This window comes from Lutra lutra, chromosome 4, assembly GCF_902655055.1.
Source record: "Lutra lutra chromosome 4, mLutLut1.2, whole genome shotgun sequence".
Lineage (NCBI taxonomy): Eukaryota > Metazoa > Chordata > Mammalia > Carnivora > Mustelidae > Lutra > Lutra lutra.
The window spans coordinates 154,088,773-154,113,765 of record NC_062281.1 but is presented as its reverse complement, the minus strand read 5'-3'; the positions used below and the strand labels follow the sequence as shown (position 1 = coordinate 154,113,765).

General features: G+C 48.8%; 1 protein-coding gene across 1 annotated transcript; it reads left to right on the top strand.

The window, feature by feature from the left end:
* The first annotated feature begins 491 nt into the window (after positions 1-491).
* On the top strand, positions 492-16,895 carry DIO1 (iodothyronine deiodinase 1). Its single transcript, XM_047728242.1, has 4 exons — positions 492-872; positions 8,591-8,734; positions 13,732-13,931; positions 16,093-16,895. The coding sequence occupies exons 1-4, from the start codon at positions 551-553 to the stop codon at positions 16,183-16,185; spliced, it is 759 nt and encodes a 252-aa protein (XP_047584198.1). The 5' UTR covers positions 492-550; the 3' UTR covers positions 16,186-16,895.
* The last annotated feature ends 8,098 nt before the right edge of the window (positions 16,896-24,993 follow it).

The window sequence follows — 24,993 nt, the reverse complement described above, 5'->3', positions numbered from 1 at the left end:
CAGGGAGTCTCAGGCCCAGATTTTCTTGGGGATGCGCCAGCTCTGTCTCTGCTTGGGGAGCTTCCCAAATCCTCTGGGAAGGACTATGCCTCCAGAAACACTCAACCACCAGCTAGAAGCTGTGAGTGGGAGAAACATCTTTCTCATAAAGGAACACTTTACATTATTAAAAGAATCATTACTATTAGAACTTACTTGCAACAGAGCCTTTCTAAAGGATCACAGGGTCCCTTTAAGTGTGACCTTTTTACGTATTTGTTTTTAAAAATTTATCAGAGGGAAGATTTAAGATCTGCAGTCTCCCAGCCCAAGGATCTTTCAAAGGTTAAGGCGAAGGATCAGAAATGATAATAATTAGAACAGACCTTTGAGCACTTGGTTTGGAATTTTCCATTGCATTGACAGGAAGGCAGACACCTTCTGTCCTGGCACCTTCCTGCTGTCCCGGGTTGGCTTCGTCCACCCTGCACCTTTGTTCAGCTCCGCCCAGTACCGCCTGGCTGTGTCCTCTCTGCCCATCGGCCTCAGAGCCAGCTCTGGGTGTGCCGAGATGGGGCTGCCTGGGCCAGGGCTGTGGCTGAAGAGGTTCTGGGTCCTCTTGCAGGTGGTGGTGCACGTGGCCGTGGGCAAAGTGTGTCTGATACTGTTTCCGGAGAGAGTCAAGCAACACATCTTGGCCATGAACCAGAAGAACCCCCACTTTTCTTATGACAACTGGGCCCCGACCTTCTACAGCATGCAGTATTTCTGGTTTGTCCTGAAGGTCCGATGGCAGCGACTAGAGGACAGGACGGAGCCCGGGGGCCTGGCACCCAACTGCCCCGTAGTCCAGCTCTCAGGACAGAGATGCAACATCTGGGACTTCATGCACGGTGAGGAGATGGTTGCAAACTTGAGATGTGCTTGGAATGGGGGTGTAGAGGTGGGTGGGGAGGTGGGTTGGAAAGTCCTAACTTCTCCTACTCTAGCTGCTCCTTTTTTTGGTTTCTTGTCCTCTTCTCACTTCCTGAAACTGAGATTTCTAGATTCTGTTCTTCTGAGCGGCATCGCCACCTTCCCAGGTCCTTAACCCACAAACCAGACGCCTTCAGCGCCTTCCACACGCTCTTCAGCTTTGCCTGGTGGGCTCCTGCTCACCCTTCACACTGCCACTCGGTGATGCTACCTGCAATGAGCCAACCCTGGCTCCCCCAGACTAGCTCAGCCCCTCATCCAGACTTAATGTCCTCAACTCTTTATCACGTCTGACCGGGTAGGTACTTACACATGGGGGTGTTTGGTTACTGTATCCCACCCTCACTGGCCTGCACATTCTGGGCACATAGAGCCTGTGGATGAAGCCCAGGCCCAGCCTTGTATTCAAGGTCCTCCCTGGGCCAACTCCTGCTCCCCTTCCCAATCTCACCTACAGGTTCCCCCCTCAGTTCTAGCCTCCGGATGAACCCTTGAGCCTGGCACGTCCCTCGTACTCTCCCTTCTCTGCCTTGCTGGTGTTGTTGGCTCTTCCTGTATCTCACCAACAGTCCAAAACCCCACACCAACTGAGCCTGCTCTCCTGTCCCCCTTCTGTGAGGACCTCTCAGATCCCTACAGCTAGGCACACGCTCTCTCTCCTGGGCTCATGGCTCTGCATCTGCCCCTCTCCACAGACTCTGAGTCTTTCAGCCCCGCCTCTGGCTGCCAAGCACAAGTGTTTTCTTCCCACCTGATGGGGAGCCTCATGACAGACTGTCTGATTCATCTCTGAGTTCCCAGGACCTAGACCCAGCAGACTGAGTAGAGAAGGTTCCTGAGGCAAGTTATAATAGGCAACCAAATCTAGTGGTTTCCAAACATGTTCTTTAGAAGCCAAAGCCTACAGATATGCTTTACCATATTGAGTTTCCTGACTGAAATAGTCTAGGAAACCCTGTACACCCTACCCTCCTCCTGGAAATTCATAGAACACACACATACTTAAAAAGCTCTGAGAAGCCCTGAAGCTTAAAAACAAACAAAACTTGAAAAAACTGAGAAAACACTTGTCTGATTTTCCTAAAGTACACCCCCTGACTCTCCACCTGAGCAAAGGCCCAGGTTCCAAAGAACAACCTTTGGGAAAGGTTGACCTAATCCAATCCTCTCACTTTATTTATTTATTTGACAGACAAAGATCACAAGTAGGCAGAGAGGCAGGCAGAGAGAGAGGAGGAAGCAGGCTCCCTGCTGAGCAGAGAGCCCGATGTGGGGCTCGATCCCAGGACCCTGGGATCATGACCTGAGCCGAAGGCAGAGGCTTTAACCCACTGAGCCACCCAGGCGCCCCCAATCCTCTCACTTTAGAAGGGAGACAGAGAACACTGAGAGGCATACGTAACACAGCCAGTGAGTTACCAAGTCAGACCCAGAATTTGGACTTCCTCATCTCATTCTTTCCAGTGCACCTTGGCAAACATTCATGAGCCCAGCCCCCAACTAGATGCCAGGGGCTAAGAGTTAGGTAAGAGCTTCATCCTTCCCTCGACGAGTCTATGGTTTCATAGACTCATCTATCTTCATAGATAGATGTCATAAACAGATCCTCACAGTTCTGTGAGACGGGGGAGGCTGTAAAGGTATAAACTTTGCCTGCAGGGATTGGAAGGTTTCCCGGAGGAAGTGGTTTTGGAACGAGGCCTTGAAAAATGAGAAAGATTTTTGTAGCTTGGGAAGGGAAAAGTGTTTCGAGCAGAGGGAAGGGCACGAGTTTTTTGCTCCTGACTCGACGACTACAGTACACAAATGACCTCCTTCTATTCAATATCCACTAAGTGACCCCTGATAATAAGAGCAATGAGAATAACCACGAACTTTTATGGAGTATCTCCAGTGGGCCAAGTGTTGTGCTAGAACCAGGCCAGTTTGCCAAATATCCAGCTGGTGAACGGTTCTGTGAAAGCCAACTTGCCTCACAGCAGTTTCCAGAATGTACTTGCTTCTTTTAACTCTTCACTTTTGTGGACCAGTTTATGTTTTAAAGACTGTTCTATTGGTCTCTGTTCCCTGCTATTGCACCTGAGACTGAAGAATGGAAAGAGAAGGAGACCAAGAGACAAAAGAAAACTCTACCCATAAAACAGAGCTGGCTTTTGGCATATGGACCCAGAAATAATGGTACTGAATGGTCCTGAAATAGTAGATGCTGGTGGTACGGACCTCAGCATGACTGGTCTCTGCCCTGGAAAATCTCATAGCCCGGAGGGGGTGATGGTGTAGTGAGAGAGGGAACCGGAGGGTTCTGGAAGAAGTGGGATGAGATAGGGAGGCAGGCAGAGGAAGGCTTCTCGGAGAAGAGGATGGTGAGCTCTATACCTAGGGACAGTGAAACCTTGGGATGGGTAGGGTAAGGGGTGGTGGGGAGCAGAGCAGGGCAGAGGAGAGGAACTACAGAGGGCCGAGCTGTGGAGGACCATGGGTCAGTTTTGGCAGAAGTGGGGCTGTCGGGGGCATGAAGCTGGGGAAGATTGAGGCTGGACACAGCATCAGGGACCAGTGTTTAAAGGATCTTATGTGTCTTATTGAAGAGGGTAGACTTCAACCTGAGAGTATTGGTGAGTTCTAGAAGGATTTTCAAGCAGGGTGTTAACAATGATCAGGTATGCCTAGTAGAAAGCAATCCAGTAACTGCTTTGGAAACCCACCAGCCACTAAAAAGCTCTGATGTATGCTTTGGGTATAAATCTGAACTCATTTTACAGCCATAAAGCAGAAGGTCTAGAAGATTCTACAGGTAATCTAAAGCAGTTCTTTCATTTTTCACATGCAAAGGCCCAGAGAGGTAAATTACTTGCTCAGAGTCAGTCGTATGGCAAGTGTTTGTAAAGCCTGAACTAGAACCTGTAGCTTCTGGCTCTCCAGTAGTGGACTTGTTGGATAAGACGACAAAGGTTCAGAGGAATTCCCAGCCCCCGCCTATCCTCTGGGTGTACACACATGAGGTACACACACTCCCAGAGCAAAACACAGTTTAACTGGTGAGTGGTGGTAGAAGGCAAGTCTGGATCATTTATTTTCTAGGTACTTGGGAGTTAATAGGAAACCGGATTATTTCAGCCCCTGTTTATTATCTTCTAAAATCTCCCCAAGTGTACTTAGGAGGGGTCATCTACTAACGATAAATGGGCTTTCTCTGTTAAGAGAGCCTGACCTGGAGGTCATGATAGTGAATTCAAGTCCAGCTGCTATGGGGCTGTTTCCCCATTTCTACAGACAAGATGGACTTGACAGTGCTAGCCCGATGTCTGAAATGGTGTCCTCTGCCCCGTGGCCTGTGCACACAGGCAGACTGCCAGTCCTCTGTCCTGTCACCCCCTTGCACCCATCCTTCCTCTCTGCTATCAGGAAAGCGGGGAACTAAGCTTAAACTTTGCCCTCCATACTGATCACTGCACCTAACCACACTATAAATAATTAAACACATGGCTCTGTCTCATCCAGTTTCCTAATCAGTGATGTTGAATTTTTTTTTTTCCAATTAAAAACAAAATTCCAGATAGCTAATATTTAGTACTGGTCCTGACGTTGTCTCGGGGTTCTTATCAAAAGCATGACTCTCTGGGGTCACTGGAGGCCAATGGCTGGCCACTTAGCCTTGACTTGCCTCTGAGACTACCCTAATGAGGCCTGGGCAGTCTTGTCACATGGGCGAGGACTTGTGTAATCATCCAACAGGGACTGGGGCCCTCTCAGTGCCCCCTAGGGCCTCCTAAGAAAAAATCTATGAGCCAAGGACAAGGAGAGCTTTGTATCTCCTGGCCAGCTTTCTCCTCATGTACTGAAAAATGAAGACTCTATAATCAATCACTTCTCTCTTTACTTGGCCACCAGGAAACTCAATCAAATATTAGTTCAGTTATAATGAATACATGTGACCTTAAGACAGCTTTGTTTTCCATCTTTCCCTTTTGTTCTGTGCCTCCCAGAAGGGCATGATTTTTTTTTATTAAAAAAAATTTTACTATACGTATAGGCTTCTTCAAACCCATTGCACAATGAGGTGAGGGTCTAACTAACGAAATACACCGTCAGCAAGTTAAGATGCCCTCGGTTTCTCTCCATTAGCAAGTCCTGTCAGTTTCATCTTTCACCTTCCCCTCGGCCCTCACACTAACCCGGGCTCCCGTTATCTCTCATGTGCATTTCTCCAGCACCCCCTGACTGGATGCTCCCCACTTCCATTCCCATCCTCAGGCCTTTCCCCATAGAGCGATCTTCAGGTGTAAATCTGACCACATTTCATTATATCTCTCTACTGTAGGAGTCAGGGGTCTGGCCTGCAAGTCACAGAAATGTACTCTGGCTTTCCTAGTCTCTCTCTCTCTCTCTCTCTCTCTCTCTCTCTCTCTCTCACACACACACACACACACACATACACACACAAGAACATATTAAGAATGTGTTACAAGACCCCCAGAATCAACCACACCTGGAGCGCTGGGCCTGGACTTTTAGCATCAAAAGTAAGGCCTGGATGCTGCTGTCACTCTGGTTGCCTTGGGAACTGACAGGCCTGCCCCCAGGACTCCCCCAGTCCAGACAGGAGCACTGCCACTGGGCCACAGACCAGTTCTGCTGTCTCAATGACTTCAGGACCAAAGATCTCTGTGGGATGGTCCAATCAACCCAGCTGGGCCACTACTTACTTATGCCTTGGCTGCCCGGGACAGAGAAAAGACCTGGCCCCTCTCTCTTCCATAGAGGCATACACTCCTATTAATAGCATACAAAATAGGGAATTCCACCTAGGACGGACGGTTAGGAACCAGGCAGCCAAAAATGCAACAAATATCTACCATCCTTGCTTTATATCTCCACGATGTCCCACTGTACCCAGAATAAAATCCAGATTTCTCACCAAGGGATAGGAGAGCCTGCCCCCCACCACCCCCACTCATACCTGCCTTTCCAGTCTTGCCTCTTGTGATCTTCCCTCCCCCACCTCCCACCCGCTCCCGGGCCTGGCTCTGGTCATAGTGGCCTTGCAGATCCTTGAACTCACCAAGCTCTGTCCTGCCTCAGGGTCTTTGTACAGGATGGAGTCCTTTTGCCTAGAATGCCCTCCTCCTCCCTTTGCCCATGGCTGGCTCTTTCCTGTCCTTCATTTCTCAGGTTAAATGGCATGTCCTCAGAGGCCTTTTCTGACCCACCTGTCTAAAGTAGGTCACTCCTGGGCGCCTGGGTGGCTCAGTGGGTTAAGCCGCTGCCTTCGGCTCAGGTCATGATCTCAGGGTCCTGGGATCGAGGCCCGCATCGGGCTCTCTGCTTAGCAGGGAGCCTGCTTCCCTCTCTCTCTTTCTCTGCCTGCCTCTCCATCTGCTTGTGATCTCTCTCTGTCAAATAAATAAATAAAATCTTTAAAAAAAAATAATAAATAAATAAAGTAGGTCACTCCTTTATGGACTCTTTTGAAACACTTATCACAAGTTGGAATTACCACATTTATGTGTTGACTTGTTTTTTTGCCACTGAATAGACCTCAAATTGCATGCAGGCAGGGGCACCTGGGTGGCTCAGTAGGTTAAGTGTCCGCCTTTGGCTTAGGTCATGATCCCAGGGTCCTGGGATTGAGCCCCGCGTCAGGTTCCCTGCTCAGAGGAGAACCTAGTTCTCCCTCTCCTTCTGCCTACCTGTGCTCTCTGTTAAATACATAAATAAATCTTAAAAAAAAAAGAAAAGAAAAGAAAAGAAATTGCATGCAGGCAGATCCAGGCTGGCCTTGTTCTCTGCTGAACCACTCCCCAGCGTGTGGGGGGAGGGCTCTGCCCCTGCAGGGGCAACATGTAGCCTGGGTGACACAACTCTCTTACGGGCTACGTCACAGTGCACGACCTGCTGTGCTCTAACAGATGTGAGGTGAGGCCTCCACCGTGTCCGGTCTGGCCACAGGGACCCCCAGGTGCTGGCAGCTCCCAAGGGCTACTCCCCCTCGAAGGTGGGGCAGTTGCGGAAGACACTCTGCCCAGGGTGGTTTCATGGGTGTGGGACCAGTGAATCACACAGGGGAAGGCCCTGTGCTTGGGGTTTAATGCTCTACATTAGCCATCTTGAAATCCTTAATCATTTTGTCTTGGAATTTACATTTTTTAAGGGAAGCCTCATGGGACAATGGAACCTGTTAAGGGACTTGGAGCCTTGGTCTTGTGGGATCCGGCCTCCCACAGCCTTCTTGCTCCCTGGGACATGTCCTCCACGGCCTGCTCTTCCACCCTCAGAGGCAGGGCTGGTCCCGCCTCCTTCCCGCTCCTTCCCAGTGACTGCCACTGCCTTCTCACCCCAGAGAGGACCTGGACACAGGCACAGGAGAGGCTGGGGTGGTCGGGTGTGTGCCTCCGGCAGCCTTTCATGGCAGGGCATGGAAATGGCCATCTCCATCCTGGGCTAATGGTGCCATGGGGCAGTGTGTCAGGTGACTGAGGGAAAGTGGTGGGAGAAGCCTCTTGCCCCCCACCCCGCCCAGCAAGGAGCCTAAGCATTCCTGAATGGCGGCTGTGATACCCTGTGGGTGGTGGGCACGTCGGGAGGGTAAATGTCTAGTTCCGTTTCTCATGATACGCTGACTGGGGCATTATGCATTGGCCTGCTGGCTGGAGGGAGAGGAAAGCTGGTAGTCGGTGACCGTAGTCACACAGGCACTTATGCACTTTTAGGCTTCCTGGCTGACTATGAAGGACTGCATTTGCCCTATGACTATCCCTATGTCTGTGAGAGTCTGACATTAAATGGTACCTAGAAGATACCATGCCAGTGCAAGAGAGAGGCCACAGAAGCAAATCTTCTTATTTTCATATATTTAACGGCAATTCCCCCCACCCGCTCCACTTTTGAACAAGGGGCCCAGCATTTTCAGTTTGCACTGAGCCAGCAAATCATGTAGCCAGTCTTGGGCCTACCCCTCATTCCCCTTTGTGGCATCCACTTCGCTGCCTGTCCCACTTCCTAGCTCAGGGACAAGATAGCTGATAACAACAGCCTACATTTATTGAGCACCTACTATGGGCCAAGCACCACTTTAAGGCCTTATCTGTACTCCCTTATCTGTACTACCTATAATCCTTATAACAATCCTATAAGGTAAGTATTATTATTATGTCCATTTGTGAATGAGGAAACAGGGGCTTTGAATGAGGAGAACTCTGAACTGAGCGTCTAGAAGCCAGAGTACTAATTTTAATTCCACACTTGACCTGCTGTGTGACCTGAAGCAAGTCTGTAAACAAGGAGAAAAATGGCCTACCTTGAGGTATTCTAATCGCATCACCTGAGAAGACAGATCTGTGCCTACCTTATAAACTGCCTGGGAGGGACCCTCACTATTTGAATTACCACCTAGTAGCTGCAGGTGGTCCACTGAGACCCCCTGATAAAATCCCCTCCTTGTGGAGAGGAGTAAACTGGCTCCAGCCTCTGCTAAGTCAGGCTCTGTAGACGTCTGTCCCCTCACTGTGGCCTGGCTCCATCTTCGAGGGAAAAGGAAAGTACCAGAAGTGAGAGAGCATCCAGAGTGAAGACGGTAATGACGAACCAAGGCTGTGTGTAGAGGACTGGTCGTTGATGATTCCATTCCTGTTTTCAGGCAACAGGCCACTGGTGCTAAATTTTGGAAGTTGTACCTGACCTTCATTTCTTTTCAAACTTGACCAGTTCAAGAGACTGATTGAAGACTTTTGCTCCATGGCAGACTTCCTCATCATCTACATCGAGGAAGCGCACGCATCAGGTACTGAGAGACTCCCTGCCTCTGCCTCTGCCTACCTTCTCTTCCCTGCCTCACTTCCCCAGGCCCAGGCTCAAGGTTGGGGAGTGGGGAGGAAGAGGAATGAGGGCAAGAGCCGCTCCTCACGAAGTACCTGCTTCTTCAGTCCCTGCTGCCTTTCCCCACCGCTTGGTAACCTCACAGTCTGTGCTTTCCACCGGCACACAGAGCAGAAAACCTGGAGGCGGCGCCCGGGTGGCTCAGTTGGTGGGCTTCCACTCGGGTCATGATCTTGGGGTCCTGGGATTGAGCCCGGCGTCCGACTTCCTGCTCACGGAGAAGTCTGCTTCTCTCTCTCTCTCTCTCTCTTCTTCTCTCTCTCTACCTCTCTCCCCCGGCTCCTTCTCTCTCTCTCTCAAATAAATAAAATAAAATAAAATAAAATAAAATAAAATAAAATAAAAACAAAAAACCTGGAGGGACGGGTCCAGTGGAAATCAAGGAGGAGGAGCTAGTAGGAGGAATTTAGACCTGAAACGTCACAAGGGAAATGCCCACTCCATAGCTACGTGTGCGACCCCTCCTAAGACTCTCCAGACTCAAAGGGACACTATGGTTCCTCTCCGTCTATGGTTCCCAAGCATTAGAGAGTATCAGAAGCACCTGGAAGGCTTGTTAAAACAGACTGCTGGACCCCGCCATCCCGGAGTTCATCAGTGAAGTCTGGGCTGGGGCCTGAGAATTCACATTTCTGACAAGCTCCGGGTGATGCTGACGCTGCTGGTCTGGGGGCCACACTTGGAGACCCACTGCCCCAAGCTGGCTTTCATCCGGGGTAGGCATTCTTTCTTCACCCCGACAGGTGGTCACACATTTTCATTACTTCACGGGACATCTTATTCCTTTGCTGGAGAGTTCCATTCAGGAGAGCGCTCTCTGAAAGTCCTACACCTTGTGGGCTAAGCCCATTGAACTTTACCAAATGGTCCACCGATCCCACAAAGCCTAGGGCCTGGGGCCCAAATCAGGTTCCCACACGCCACCTGTTTCTCCAGGTAAGTTATGGGGAGGCATGAGGCATGGTGGGAAGGACATGAACGTCAGAGTTTCAGACCTGATTATGGGTCCTAGCTCTACCACGTGACCTTGGGGAACTCACCTTCCATGCCCACTTTTGCAACAGTGACATGGGATGACAAGACCAACCTCACAGGGTCACTCATTTGACGATATTTAAGGGGCACTTGTGCTGGTCCTGGGGATATTGAAACAAAAGATAGACACAGTTCTTGCCTCTCAGGAACTCACAGTTAAGGGCGGGGAAGCAAGTCACTGCTCCTCTCCTGCCCTCCATGTCCTCAGATGCAGGATGGGGGGCAGAATCCCAGTTTAGCCTCCCCTAGGAGGTCCTTGTGAAGCTAACAGTTGCACAAGACTGACTGCCTAAACATGACACAAAGGTAAGCGGGCGTTGTTGTCATCTACAAAGTTCCGATGTCTTGGGGCAGGTGATAGTTACTTTACACTGTGGCCAGGCACTTGATTCTTTTTTTTTTTTTTTTTAATTTTATTTTTTATAAACATATAATATATTTTTATCCCCAGGGGTACAGGTCTGTGAATCACCAGGTTTACACACTTCACAGCACTCAACATAGCACATACCCTCCCCAGTGTCCATAATCCCACCCCCCTCCCAACCCCCCTCCCCCCATCAACCCTCAGTTTGTTTTGTGAGATTAAGAGTCACTTATGGTTTGCCTCCCTCCCAATTCCATCTTGTTTCATTTACTCTTCTCCTACCCCCTTAACCCCCCATGTTGCATCTCCTCTCCCTCATATCAGGGAGATCATATGATAGTTGTCTTTCTCCGATTGACTTATTTCGCTAAGCATGATACCCTCTAGTTCCATCCACGTCGTCGCAAATGGCAAGATTTCATTTCTTTTGATGGCTGCATAGTATTCCATTGTGTATATATACCACATCTTCTTTATCCATTCGTCTGTTGATGGACATCTAGGTTCTTTCCATAGTTTGGCTATTGTAGACATTGCTGCTATAAACATTCCGGTGCATGTGCCCCTTCGGATCACTACGTTTGTATCTTTAGGGTAAACACCCAGCAGTGCAATTGCTGGGTCATAGGGTAGTTCTATTTTCAACATTTTGAGGAACCTCCATGCTGTTTTCCAGAGTGGTTGCACCAGCTTGCATTCCCACCAACAGTGTAGGAGGGTTCCCCTTTCTCCGCATCCTCGCCAGCATCTGTCATTTCCTGACTTGTTCATTTTAGCCATTCTGACTGGTGTGAGGTGATATCTCATGGTGGTTTTGATTTGTATTTCCCTGATGCCGAGTGATGTGGAGCACTTTTTCATGTGTCTGTTGGCCATCTGGATGTCTTCTTTGCAGAAATGTCTGTTCATGTCCTCTGCCCATTTCTTGATTGGATTATTTGTTCTTTGGGTGTTGAGTTTGCTAAGTTCTTTATAGATTTTGGACACTAGCCCTTTATCTGATATGTCATTTGCAAATATCTTCTCCCATTCTGTCAGTTGTCTTTTGGTTTTGTTAACTGTTTCCTTTGCTGTGCAAAAGCTTTTGATCTTGATAAAATCCCAATAGTTCATTTTTGCCCTTGCTTCCCTTGCTTTTGACGATGTTCCTAGGAAGATGTTGCTGTGGCTGAGGTCGAAGAGGTTGTTGCCTGTGTTCTCCTCAAGGATTTTGATGGATTCCTTTCTCACATTGAGATCCTTCATCCACTTTGAGTCTATTTTCGTGTGTGGTGTAAGGAAATGATCCAATTTCATTTTTCTGCATGTGGCTGTCCAATTTTTCCAACACCATTTATTGAAGAGGCTGTCTTTTTTCCATTGGACATTCTTTCCTGCTTTGTCGAAGATTAGTTGACCATAGAGTTGAGGGTCTATTTCTGGGCTCTCTAGAGGCACTTGATTCTTGATGTGAATTTGTCCCGAGAGCTGGCTTCTCTAGGAGGAAGTTTCCTGAGCGGAGCACGTTGAAGCACCAAGGAGGTGGGGCCATTTCCGCTGATAGACTTTTCCAATTTCCCTTACCTTGGGAAGCAGCTATTACTGTAAACACAGGCCACGTGGCTTCCGAAGGATCCCATGACCACATTAGCTGGGTCCAGGCTCCCCAGAAACGGGGCAAGTAGAAGGGCAAGGCCAGTAGCACTTTATGGTTATTTTTTTCAGCCCATTAACATGAGTACCACTTCCTGTAAGAAGGCAGAAGGGCACCTTGGCAACGAGGCCATTTGAAATCCCCTTCCAATTAACATTAACAAGCAGCCTTAAATGGGTCTGATTTGGGGCCTCTCCAGAGCAAAGTAGCAGAATACCTGTGGCATAGAATAAAAACTGGGTTCTTTCCTACCTGTCTGTTATTTGGGGGAGTCAGGCAAGATAAACCCGTATTTTTTAAGCAGCTTCTGTGAAACAGGCCGAGTACTAGGAATTCTAAACAAGTTACCTCACAGTCATCTGCAACGCTGGTCCTATTAATCCCATAACAGATGGGGAAACAGAGTTAACAGAGGCTTCAAGAGCTTGCCCCCTAACACATAGCTGCGTGTGTCAGGGAAGGCTTCCTGGAGGAGAGGGGTTTAGAGCTGTGGTTCTGAACGGAGGGTGATTTTTGTCCCCCAGGGGACATCTGGCAATGCTTCGAGATGTTTTTGGTTGTCAAAAACAAATTGAAGGGAGGGCGGGGTGCTTAGTGAGGCCAAAGACACTGCTCAATGTCCTGTTACACACGGGATGGCGGCCCCGCCACAAATGTCAACAGTAGCAGCGTTGAGGAGGCCCGAGTTAGAGCTAAGGCTTGAAAGGACAGGTAGGATCTCAAATATGGAAAAGATGGTAAGGAGACAGGGAAGAGGGGGTCAGCCTCATTTGAGGAAGTCGCTTCAGCAAGATGTGGAAGGACCAGCGGCCGTGACTAGAAGAGCAGGTGGGGAGAGATCGTCGGCATCGTGACATGTTTGCTAAGGAGCTGGTCCTGTCATTGGTTTTCAAGCAGAGAAAAAAAATCTGATTAAAGTTTGTGTTCATAATGTCAGAGATTTTTGGATGATGAGTTAGAGAGTAGCAAGATCAGGAGGTAGGAATACTCCTTAGGGGTTGAAAGGAAGGGTGGTTGTCAGGCTAATAGTTGTCCTTGGCTGTGAGCTCACCCTGAGGGGCAGGTGTCATGAGGCTGTCTGTAGAGCTAATGGCAGCCATAGTGGCCGAAGTCGTAGGAGAGAGAAGCTCCTGTTCTCACACTGTAGGTGGAGGCAGCCCCGTGAGGAAGAGGGTGGAAGCGAGAGGCAGCTCGGGGGTGGTGGGTCTAGGAATCCCAGGTGTTTCACCCACCAGTTGAACAGAGGTGGGAGGTGTGCAGGGCAGACAGGCCAGGTCACTGGGGAGCTTGGGATTTCTCCTGCAGATGACAGGGAGCAGGAGAGTGACATGGTCAGATTGGCCCTTTGGAAAGAACATTCTGGTGGAGAATAATTAGAAGAGGGAGATTGTCTAGACTAGTAGTTCATAGACTTCCGGTGTGTTGTTAGAATCATCTGGAAGGCTGTTAAGACAGGTTGGTGGGCCCCATTTCTTGTCAGTCTAGGGTCGGGCCCAAGAATTACCAACAAACCCCCGGTGATGCCAGCACTGCTGGCACCAGCTAGATCCTCAGTGATAACCTGGACAGATGAATCAGAATCTGCCTTTAACCGTTCAAATACACATTCCAGTTCAAGAAGCATGGGACCAGTCAACTCTCCCATGCTGAAGAGCTGAGAGTCAGGAGTCCTGGGTTTCCGTGTTGGATCAGTCAGTAACTCCCTATGTGAGCTCGTGCCTTCACTCATAGTAGGAAACTGGGCCCAATCGAGCTAAGGGCTCCTCTATCTGGGACCCTCAGTTAAAGGTGGTGGGGATGGGAGTTTTTAATGGACAGGAAATAGCACCCTACCAGTGAGGCTCACTGCCCATCTCTTCTTTTGCAGATGGCTGGGCTTTTAAGAACAACGTGAACATCAGGACTCACCGGAATCTCCAGGACCGCCTGAGGGCCGCCCGCTTGCTGCTGGACAGGAGCCCCCAGTGCCCTGTGGTGGTGGACACAATGGAGAACCAGAGCAGCCAGCGCTACGCAGCGCTGCCTGAGCGGCTCTACGTGCTCTGGGAGGGCAGGATCCTCTACAAGGTGACCAGGGCTATGGGGCCCAGGATGGGGATGGGCAGAAAGGGCTTTGTAGCAGGCAGACCTGCATTCATGTCGCTTCCTGACCACGTACCAGCCATGTGGCCAGCGCCAAGTCCTCTTCTCTCGTGGAGTTTCAGTTTCCTCTTCTGCAAAAGGGAGGTACCCTCACCTCACAGGAGGTGAAATAATGCACAGGAAAGTCCCGAGCATTTGGGCTGGAGCTGCAGCCTCTGTTGCCTTCGAACCCAGAAGACTGGCCCAGCCCTAGCTCAGCTTGGAGCTGAACAAGAGAAGGTTGTTTCCATTTCATAAACAATGCTCAGAGAAAGACACTGACTTGCCCAAGGTCACACCACACTAGGCTCTGATTCCAATTCTAAGTCCTTTGCATGGGGTGGGCCAGGGGTGGGAGGGTCTGAAGCCACTCATCTCTGAGGCCTGAACCTGGAGGGGGTGGTAGGAGTGGGAGCAGAGCAAACCCTACGGGCAGCAGCTGGAGATGCTGAAGCAGGGATTCGAGGCAGGAGCCGAGTCCCGGCTCGCTTTCTGGTGATTGTGCCCCTCTTAGGGCTTCCAGCCTGGCCAGGGTCGGGGACAGAAGCACAGCCTCTGGCCACTTGGGCACCGTTGGCCACCCCTAAGAGGGCAGGAACTGTTTCATAGCTGCAGAAAGGATTTCAAACCGTGGCCCCTGAAGCCCAGCCACACGGCTGCTCCTTGCCCATGGGTCAAGCTGACCCTCCTCTGGCAGGGAAATGGGCAACAACTTGCAGATGAATTTCTGAGATGCCAAGGGTCACAGCACAAGGATTCAGGTCCTTCTTCCTTTCTTCTCCCCAGAGACATGGCTCTAAGGTGGCATGGTGGAGGCCAGCAGGGCTAGGCCCCGAGCCAGTACTGGCAACAGAGGAATGAATTGCGAATGGCCCACCCCTTACTTTGAGTGCTCCGGTGTCCCCAGTACTAGGAGACTCCAGAGCAGGGATTGGCAAACCTTTTCTGTGAAGGGCCTGATTGTAAATATTTTTGACTTTGTGGGCCAAATCATCTCTGGTCACAACAATTCAATCCTGCTGCTGTGGCACAAAATCAGTGTAGACGAGACATCAATGAGTGTGAAGCATCAGGACAGACTTGGCTCTCAGATTGGAAATTTCCTGACCCCTGAGGAAGGGTAGGCTCTTTAGAGGTGGGGACAACTGCGTGGGCCTCAAGGCTAGGAAGCCAGCCGCGTGAGCGGGGTGAGTGAAAAGCATGGCAAATACAGGGAAGAAGGTGGGCAAAGGCACAGAGGCAGGTTATGGCAGGGTGTGAATGGAGAATTGTCACCATGTCCCCAGTGGTGACAGGAGTCTCATTCTGGACCAAGGAGTTCAGCGTGCCTCTTAGGACAAAGGAGAGCCACTGACGAGTTTTGAGCAGGAGGGAGGCATGATTGGATCTTATTTTATTTTTTAAAGATTTTTTTATTTAATAGAGAGAGTGTGTGCATGTGAGTGGAGGGAGGGGCGGAGGGAGAGACACCCAAGCAGACTCCCTGCTGAGCATGGAGCCCGATGCAGGGCTCGATCCCAGGATCCCGAGATCATGACCTGGGCCAAAATCAAGAGTCAGAAGCTCAACTGACTGAGCACCCCAGGTGCCCCTGGATCTGTACTTTAGAAAGATCACTGGCTCCTGTGTGATGCATGGACTGGAGGGAGCAGGGATTGAGGACTGGGAAAAGTTAGGAGGTAGGATGGCTGTCCAAGTAGGAGACGAAGAGGGCTGAACTAGGGATTTGGGACTGGAGAGGCAGAGGTGGGTCTGTTTTAGGACGGGTGGTGCTTGCTGGGAGGCGTAGAGAAGATAAGCCCTGTCTGAAAGTCTAATTATGGAAGATAATTATTTGTACAGACCCCTTTCTCCTCTTGGAACTATTCACTTCACCCCCTCTGGTCTTCCTTGTACTTCTCGGTCCAGTCTGCCCATTAAATATTGGCACCATTCCACACCCTCTCCCTGGGTGACCTCATCCACCTGAGAGTTGTCTCTGCCATTGAGGACACCATCCTGTCAAGTCCCACGTAGCCATCACCAGCCCTGTCCTCTCAACCCAGCTCCAGACCCACCGATTCCTGCAGGCTGGAAATCCGGGAACACTGATTCATTTCTCTTGCAGGGGAAATCGGGCCCTTGGAACTACCATCCAGAGGAAGTTCGTGCTGTTCTGGAAAAGCTCCATATCGAGTCTGGAAAGATCCCCCAGTGCTAGGTGATCAACAGGAGGGATCCTCAAGTTCTGGGGTCTCCTCCCAGCCTTGGTGGCTTTCACCTCTGGACTCATGCTGGTCAGACTGGTCTCATCTAACCAAACAATTGTAATCAGAAGACAAAGCAGCAAGTAAGCAGAATGTTAAAATACCATACAACTCAACACTGTCCCCACGGAGACCACATTCATCGCGTGACATCCCCACGTGAGAGAGGCCCCGCTCCGCCGGCAGCCTACCGAGGCGTGGCATCTCTCTCCAGCCACTCTGACACCAAGCGGTCAGATACGGCGGTCCTTATGTGAGGCAGACTCATTTTCCCCAGTTTGTCATTTATGGACTTGATCATCTCAGACACTAAATTGGCTTTTAGAACCAAGCACGGGGAGACCGTGCTGGTTGTTTAGAGAGAGAGAGAGAGAGAGAGAGAGATGAGGAATTGAAAGCCGTTGTTCTTTTAGGCAGAAGCTCACACTGGAAATGGTTTCTCTGATGTCTTTGCAAGTCTCCTAACGGTCATTTGTGTTTGATTACATCAGACTAATGGATTGCTATTGCTATTCATCTGTTTTAACTCTGCTTCTTTTCATATTTGTCTATGACGGCCACAGCCTAAAGTACACACAGCTGTGACTTGATTTGAAAGAAAATGTTTTAAGAGGCAGCAAGCTAATACAGAGTGATTAAACTATCTCAGGCCGTTTGAGATGGCTTTGGTGTGATTCTTACATTTTCTTTTCCAGTTTGTGTCAGCCTGTTTTATCTTGCATTATAGCCCAGTGTAATCTGATCAGCAAAAATACCATATGCTTGGAAGCGCCTCATTTGGTGGGAAGAACATTCCTTCTCCGTGGGTTACATATTAAATGTCCCTTTGTCTTGTGAACTCCTGCTAAAGAATGTGTCACACTGGACTCAAACTACCTTCACAACACGACATAAAAGAATGGACTTGGGAGACATTTTTCTATCAAGAAAACACATTCTCCTTGGCTTGGCCATTGTTGCTACAATGTGAACACTATTAACGCTGCTGTTTTATTTTTAAGATTTTATTCATTTATTTGACAGAGATCACAAGCAGGCAGAGAAGCAGGCAGAGAGAGGGGGAGAAGCAGGCTCCCCGCCGAGCAGGGAGCCTGATGTGGGGCTCGATCCCAGGACCCCGAGATCATGACCCGAGCCAAAGGCAGAGGCCCAACCCACTGGGCCACCCAGGTGCCCCTATTTTATTCTTTTAAAAAAACTTATCATTAATCATCTACCAGGCACCCATGTTCAGATATGTTAAGTCCTCTAGTCTTTGTATATTTCAAAGAGGAGATTATTACCCCCATTTTAAAGATGGGAAATCAAGGCTCAGAGTTGAGGAATTTGTGGAAGGGCTTAGATCTAGTAAGTAACAAGCCAAGATTCAAAGCCCATCTCTAACTTCAGCTAGCTGTGGGACTTTGGCTAAGCTGCCTTGGTATCTTGAACTATAAAATGAGTTACTAGTAATGCCTTCTGCCTAGAGGATTTGTAAGTAAAACACTCAGAACTGTGCCTGCCTTGGAGAAAATGCCACGGACAGGCTATTATTATTTTAAGTCGTTCCACAACTGCCTCCTTGGGCCCCCTTTTTAGGCAGTGGGAAATGGTAGGAAGGTAGGACAGTAGGGACAGTGAATCAAAATTCTTCATCCTGGGGGCACCTGCGTGGCTCAGTGGGTTAAAGCCTCTGCCTTCAGCTCGGGTCATGATCCCAGAGTCCTGGGATGGAGCCCTGCATCAGGCTGTCTGCTCAGCAGGAAGCCTGCTTCCCTCTCTCTCTCTGCTTGCCTCTCTGCCTACTTGTGATCTCTGTCAAATAAATAAATAAAATATTAAAAAAAAAAATTCTTCATCCTGCCAAAGCAATGCATGCATGAGTTTAGGTGGGTACACGGAGAGCGAGGAGCTGGGCAGTGGGGCTGGAGCCCAGCCGAGCCCTGTCCTTCCTAAGCCCCGTTTCCATAAAAGGAGACAGCGGATAAGCCTGTGCTCCTCTGAATCACTCCTCAGATGGTCCCCCGATTCATGCCTATAAATGCAGAGAAAGCTCACAGTTTTCAGTGAACAGTAGCTAGAGCTGAGTTTTCAGAATGGTGAAGTAGACCCCAAGCGTTCCAAGTCAATTCTCTTCGGTTTAATGCTTCAGACTGTCATTGGGCACCGATTCTTTACTGGGTGCTGAGCAATGTCCAGGAGGACAAGGTCCCGCTTAACCTCACGGGGGACTAGGCATTCGTGGTGATGACTGTAATTCAAAGCGAGGATGATGGGGGAGAGCTGAGATGAAGACTCACTGCTCAGGGAGTACAGATGGGAGGGCAATTGTGTGGGGCTGGGTGGGACTGGGAAAGTCTGGAGGAGGTGGTAGCATTTAGGCTGGGGCCAGACCTCCCACAACCTGCCATGGGAACCTGCAGAGCACGGGAAGGGAAAGGGACACTTGTGGGGTAACTCCGCATGGCAGAGGTGGCAAAGAACTGTGCACGGCACATGTTTGGACTCTCATTCTGCTAAACCGGCCACGGATGACTTTATTTCGAGTAAGTTCTGCCATGACATTCAGCAGGTGTGTTAACACATTTTCTAAGGCATGCGTAGATGTCCGCTGAAGAAGGATTCAGGATACCTGTTCTGCCATATAGATGACATCACTGAAAGTCTCAAGTAGTTTTTTCAAGAAGGGAACACGGTGGCACCTGGGTGGTGCAGTGGGTTAAGTATCCAGGGACAGGACGTGATCTCAGGGTCTTGCGTTCGAGCCCTATGTTGGGCTCCACACTCAATGGGGAGTCTGCTTGAGATTCTCTCTCCTCCTCTCCCTCTCCCTGCCCCTCCCCCAGCTCTCTGTCTCTCTCTCAAAAATACATTAAAAAAAAAAAAATGGAAGGGCACATGGATGCTATACTCCGGGACATCTGACACGCTTGCCCCTGCCAGCCTGTCATCTGGAGCCCGCAGGATCCCTGGCTGGAATTCAGACTCTTGTATCTCAGCCTCTTTAGCTCAGAGATTCGCAGACACTGATCCCCTGCGGTCTAGTAGTCATGAGAGGAGGAGAGTGAGGCCAGCCCGAGTGATTGCTCCCAGCGCTTGTTTTGCTTTTGGAGACCTGGAGACCTGTCAGATTCTTTCTTCAAATCTGAGATTCAATGACTTCACCAAGACCTAGTCCCAGTGTCGATTGTTCCTATATCAAAATTTCTGTAATACTGCTATATTCTGAAGATTTGTGTCCCCCCAGATTCATATCCTGAATCGTAAAGCCCAGCATGATAGTGTTAGGGTAGGACTGGGAGGAATGTTCAATGAGGGACCAGTTGGGAATGAGATTAATGCTGTTATAAAAGAGGCCTGAGAGAGCTAGCTTGCCCCCTTCCCCTGGGGGAGGATACAAGCAGTCTGCTGCCCCAGAAGACAGCCCTCACCCGACCTTGGTGACACCCTGATCTCAGCTTTCAGGATCCAGAACCCTAAGAAATGTTTCTACTGTCTATAGGCCACCAATCTGTGGCATTTTTGTTACAGTGGCCTGAACAACTAAGGCAAATACAGTATCCTCTTCTGGTCTAAGATTTAATTCTTCTTCTTCTCTTAAATTTCAGGAACATTCTCTTCAGTTGCCTTGATCATCTTTCCCTTGTATTTCGTCCTACTCTCTAACTCAGGAAGTAGAATTTTGGGTGTCTTGTATACCCTGTTCTTCATAGCTGTTATCTTCTCTACAACTATTTTTTTTTATTTTTAAAAAAAAATTTTAAAGGGCGCCTGGGTGGCTCAGTGGGTTAAGCCGCTGCCTTCGGCTCAGGTCATGATCTCAGGGTCCTGGGATCGAGTCCCACATCGAGCTCTCTGCTCAGCAGGAAGCCTGCTTCCCTCTCTCTCTCTGCCTGCCTCTCCGTCTACTTGTGATCTCTCTCTGTCAAATAAATAAATAAAATCTTTAAAAAAAATTTTTTTTAAAGACTTTATTTATTTGAGAGAGAGAGAGAACATTAGCAGGGTTAGGTGCAGAGGGAGAGGGAGAAGCAGACTCCCCGCTGAGCAGAGAGCCCAATATGGGACTTGATCCCAGGACCCTGAAATCATGTCCTAAGCTGAAGGCAGAAGCTTAACTGACTGAGCCAGCCAGGCATACCTCTGTAACTATTTTTAAAATCCGTTCTTGTCTATTTCATTTTGTAGTTTTTCTCAAGATCTCTCCTCTGACCCGATTCTTCTTAAACTGGGTTTAATACTGTGCCAGTTTCTCAGCTCTCGCCTGTTCCCATTTGCCCACACTCCCCTCTGGATCTCAGAGAGCCAGAAGCCTGGAGGCCACATTCTGATTAGGTTTTGCCACTGGAAAGCACTGGTGGGAACTTAGAAGGTGGGCAGAAGTAAGAAGCCATTTTTTTTTCCACTGCTGGCTGGAGAGATTGCTGGGCACCAGGTCCCGTGGCTGTGCTGCTGTCACCAGCCAAGGCAACGGGAGGCTTTTGCTCAGAGACAGTGACGTTGCCTCCACTGGTCAACAGGAGTGTGGCTCATGGGTGCCAACTCAGGGTCACATCCCCTCTCCTATTTGTTTTCCCAGCCTCTTCAACATTTTGTAACAAACCCTCTTCATTAGTTCCCTCTCTGCTTTAAATAGAGATCTGGAGCCAATGTAGTTTTCCTAATTGAACGCTGACTGCTACAATTACCATCATTATCTCTTTGCTGCTTACATGGCTTTAGCTCTGAAACGGTTTGCTTTCTTGCTTCCGTTTCTTTTCTTAGCGCTGGCAGCTCACTGTTCATCTTCTGTGCCTTATAATTTTTTCTTTAAATCCTTGTATCTCTTCTCTGAGCTCTTTTTAAGAGATAACCATGAGTCGCGATTGTCTTCTTTCACTTCTCTTGCAACATATGTTGTGTATCCGCCTCATTTTTCTGTTGTTTTTTTATTCCTCCCTCCATTTCTTTCAGTCTCTGGTTACAGTTCCCTACAGTACGGCGGCTCCCAAACTTTGGCACGATCAAAATCACCCGGAGGGCTTGTTAAAATACAGATTCACGGGGGCACCTGGGTGGCTCAGAGGGGTAAAGCCTCTGCCTTCAGCTCAGGTCATGATCCCAGGGTCCTGGGATCGAGTCCCGCATCGGGCTTTCTGCTCAGCAGGGAGCCTGCTTCCCCCTCTCTCTCTGCCTGCCTCTCTGCCTACTTGCGATCTCTGTCTGTCAAATAAATAAATAAAATCTTTTAAAAAAATACAGATTCACAGGTCCTAAGCCCAGCATTTCTTTCTTTTTTTAAAATATTTTATTTATTTATTTGACAGGCAGAGATCACAAGTGGTCAGAGAGGCAGGCAGAGAGAGAGGGGGAAGCAGGCTCCCTGCTGAGCGGAGAGCCCGATGCGAGGCTCGATCCCAGGACCCTGGGATCATGACCTGAGCCGAAGGCAGAGGCTTTAACCCACTGAGCTACCCAGGCGCCCCAAGCCCAGCATTTCTGATTCAACAGATCTGCAGTTGGGATAGGAGATCTGCATTTCTAACAAGTTCTCAGGGGAGAGGCTGCGGCCGCTGTTGCAGGGACCCTACTCCAAGAAGTACAGCTCCAAGTGGATTGTTGCTGGGGACCCACCCGGACCTCTCTCACCAAGCCAGTGCACCCATCTGCCACAGCTGCTCTGAGTGTTCGAGGCTCATGGCTCACAGATGCCGTTTTTCCTGACAAGTTTCCTCAACGGCCGCTCTGCCACCCAGAAATTCCTGAGAGATTATGTTCCCCTGGGGATGACCGATGATGGATGCATTTGTCCAACAAAGTCCTGGTCCCTTGCCTCTAGGTGAGAGTAAACCTACCGCTCAGGGGCCATTCATGATCCAGAGCTCCTTATGGGATCAGGCTGGGGCTCCAGCTGAAGCCGTATCTTTTTCTTCTTTTTTTCTTTTTTAAAGATTTATTTATTTATTTTAGTGGGGACGGCCAGAGGGAGAGAATCTTCAAGCGGACTTCCTGCTGAGCGTGGAGCCCAACGTGGGGCTCCATCCCACAACCCTGAGATCACAACCTGAAGAGAAACCAGGAGTTGGACGCTCAACTGACTAAACCACCCAGGTGCCCCCGAAGCCATATCTTTGGTTAACTTTTTCCCCTTGCCTCATCCTGCTTCCCAAGAGCACTTAGTCAATAAAGCACTCCTACACGAGTCCCTACTTCAGGCTGTTTCTGGAGAAACTGACCTAAAGCAGTCCCTTTCTGGGTCTTTTCTGATCACTCTTTTTTTTTTTTTTTTTTTAATTTATTTATTTGAGAGAGAGAGAGATCACAAGTAGGCAGGGAGGCAGGCAGAGAGAGGGGGGGAAGCAGGCTCCCTGCTGAGCAGAAAACCCGATTCGGGGCTCGATCCCAGGACCCTGAGATCATGACCCGGGCCGAAGGCAGAGGCTTAAGCCACTGAGCCACCCAGGCGCCCCTCTGATCACTCTTTAACAGGGCTTATTTTTTGCTGGGAACAGAGTGTAGAAGGATGAGGAGGAGTCAGCTGGGGCAATCTGCAACTTTCATTTAGATTAGCTGTCTTAAATACCTTCGTATTAAGTTTATTACCTCCTTTGCAATGGGGCTGCTAGAAATCTCCTTCAGTCACATGCTCTCTGCTTCGATTGCCTTCTTACCACCTGCCGTGCAGAAGCTCTAACCCCCAATGTGACTGTGTTTGGAGAGAGGGCCTGGAGGTAGTGATTAAGGTTAGATGAGGTCAGGCTAGGCCACTGATACTAGAGGATCAGTGTCCATTTAAGTAAAGACACCATAGAGGGGTGCCTGAGTGGCTCAGTTAGTTAAGTGTCTGATTTTGGCTCAGGTCATGATCTTAGGGTCCTGGGATCAAGCCCTGGGTCAAGGTCCCTGTTCAGCAGGAAGTCTGCTTGTCCTTCTCCCTCTCCTCTGTTCCCCCGACCCTGCTCACACTCTGTCTAATAAAATCTTTTAAAAAAGAAAAAAGGGACCTCAGAGAGCTCTCTGCCCCACTCTGTACAAAGACGAGGTCATGTGAACACATAGGGAGATGGTGCTCATCTCCAACCTAAGAAGAGAGGTCTCACAGGAAACCAACCACACTGGCACCCTGGTCTTGGCCTTTCAGTCTCCAGAACTGTGAGAAAATAAATGTCTGCTGTTGAGGCACCCCAGCCTGTGTTATTGTTACAGCAGGCCGAGCTAAGACGCCCTCCAGCAGGCTTCCTCCAGCAGTCCCTTTTACTGTGTCTTCCTGTCTCTCCTTCAGCTCCATCTCCCCTGCCATTCTGAGTTAGTAACCTCTGGGGCCATTCCCCCTCCTCTGAAGCTACCTGCAGGCTGAGAAAGCTTCAGTCTAATAAAAAAAAATTGTTTAAGTGGCCTTCATATCTGTGACACATTCAAGAAAGTCTCTAGTTTTGGGAGAGCATAGCAGTTCTCAGCTTCCTTTTCACCAAAATCCTGATGTCATAGGACTTAGTGAAAATCCTTTCTCGTTACAGATGAAATTCTTTTTTCTTTCTTTTTATAATTCTTTTGTTGTGAGTAGTGAGTCTTGAGAAAGGGGATGGAGTAAAAATCCCTTTACTCTACCATCTTTAACCAGAAGTATCCATCCTATATTTATATATGATTAATATCTCTTGATAAAGTACAATATTTGATGTCTATATATATGCTTTCTAATGTACAAATACAGTCATTTCCAGCTTCCTGCCCTGAAGAAGCATTGCTATCAATCTTTGTTCATTTGTCATTTATCTAATTATTGCATTAGAATATATTCTTAGAAATAGAATTTGTGTCCAAAGCTATGTGTATGCTTAAAACTGCATACTACCACATGTGATTTTTTAGAAGGCTTGCTACAGCTACAAAAGTCTGTTGGAGCATCACCTAGAAGGTGAAGTCCCCAAAGGATGCCCCCCACAGAGTGGCATTCCTGAGACAGGGTTCCTAACAGCAATGTTTTTTTAAAAGTCTGTACAGGGACCCCTGGGTGGCTCAGTCAGTCAAGCATCTGCCTTCGGCTCAGGTCATGGTTCCGAGGTCCTGGGATGCAGCCCCACATCAGGCTCCCTGCTCAGCGGGGAGCCTGCTTCTCCCTCTCCAGCTCCCCCTGATTGTACACGCTCTCTCTGTCAAATAAATAAATAAAATCTTTTAAAAATAAAAATAAGAAGTCTGTGTAAATCTCTGTGAGAGATGTAAGAATTTTCATTTGTGTAATATTTCTTTGCCCTGTTTGAGTACATGGTTAAAATGTCATTAGATTTTTACTTTTTCAAAAAAGTAATAACTTCGGGCACCTGAGTGGCTCAGTCAGTTAAGCATCTGCCTCCAGCTCAGGTCAGGATTTCAGGGTCCTATCAGGCTCCCTACTTCTCCCTCTCCCTCTGCCCCTACACCCCCAACTTGTGCTCTCTCTCTCAAATAAATAAAATCTTAAAAAAAACCCCAAAAAACAAAAAAGTAAAAACTTGATACAAGGCACCGTGGTAGGCACTGGCCCACAGTAAATGATCCAAAAATGTATATTTTATTAGCAAGCTTTAGTAAAAACTCCTCAAGGATAAATAGTATAAAGAGAGAATAATGCGTCAACACATTTTAACTGAAAATCTACTATGCGCCAGGCACCTGTTGTAAGGCCTGAGGTTACAGTCAGAAGCAAAAGCAACAAACAATTGCCTGCCCTTTGGGAATTTACCTTTTAGTGAGGGAAAGAGACAATAAACACAAAATACATGATAAAGAAGAACAAAAATGTGTTAGTAATAAGTAGGGCC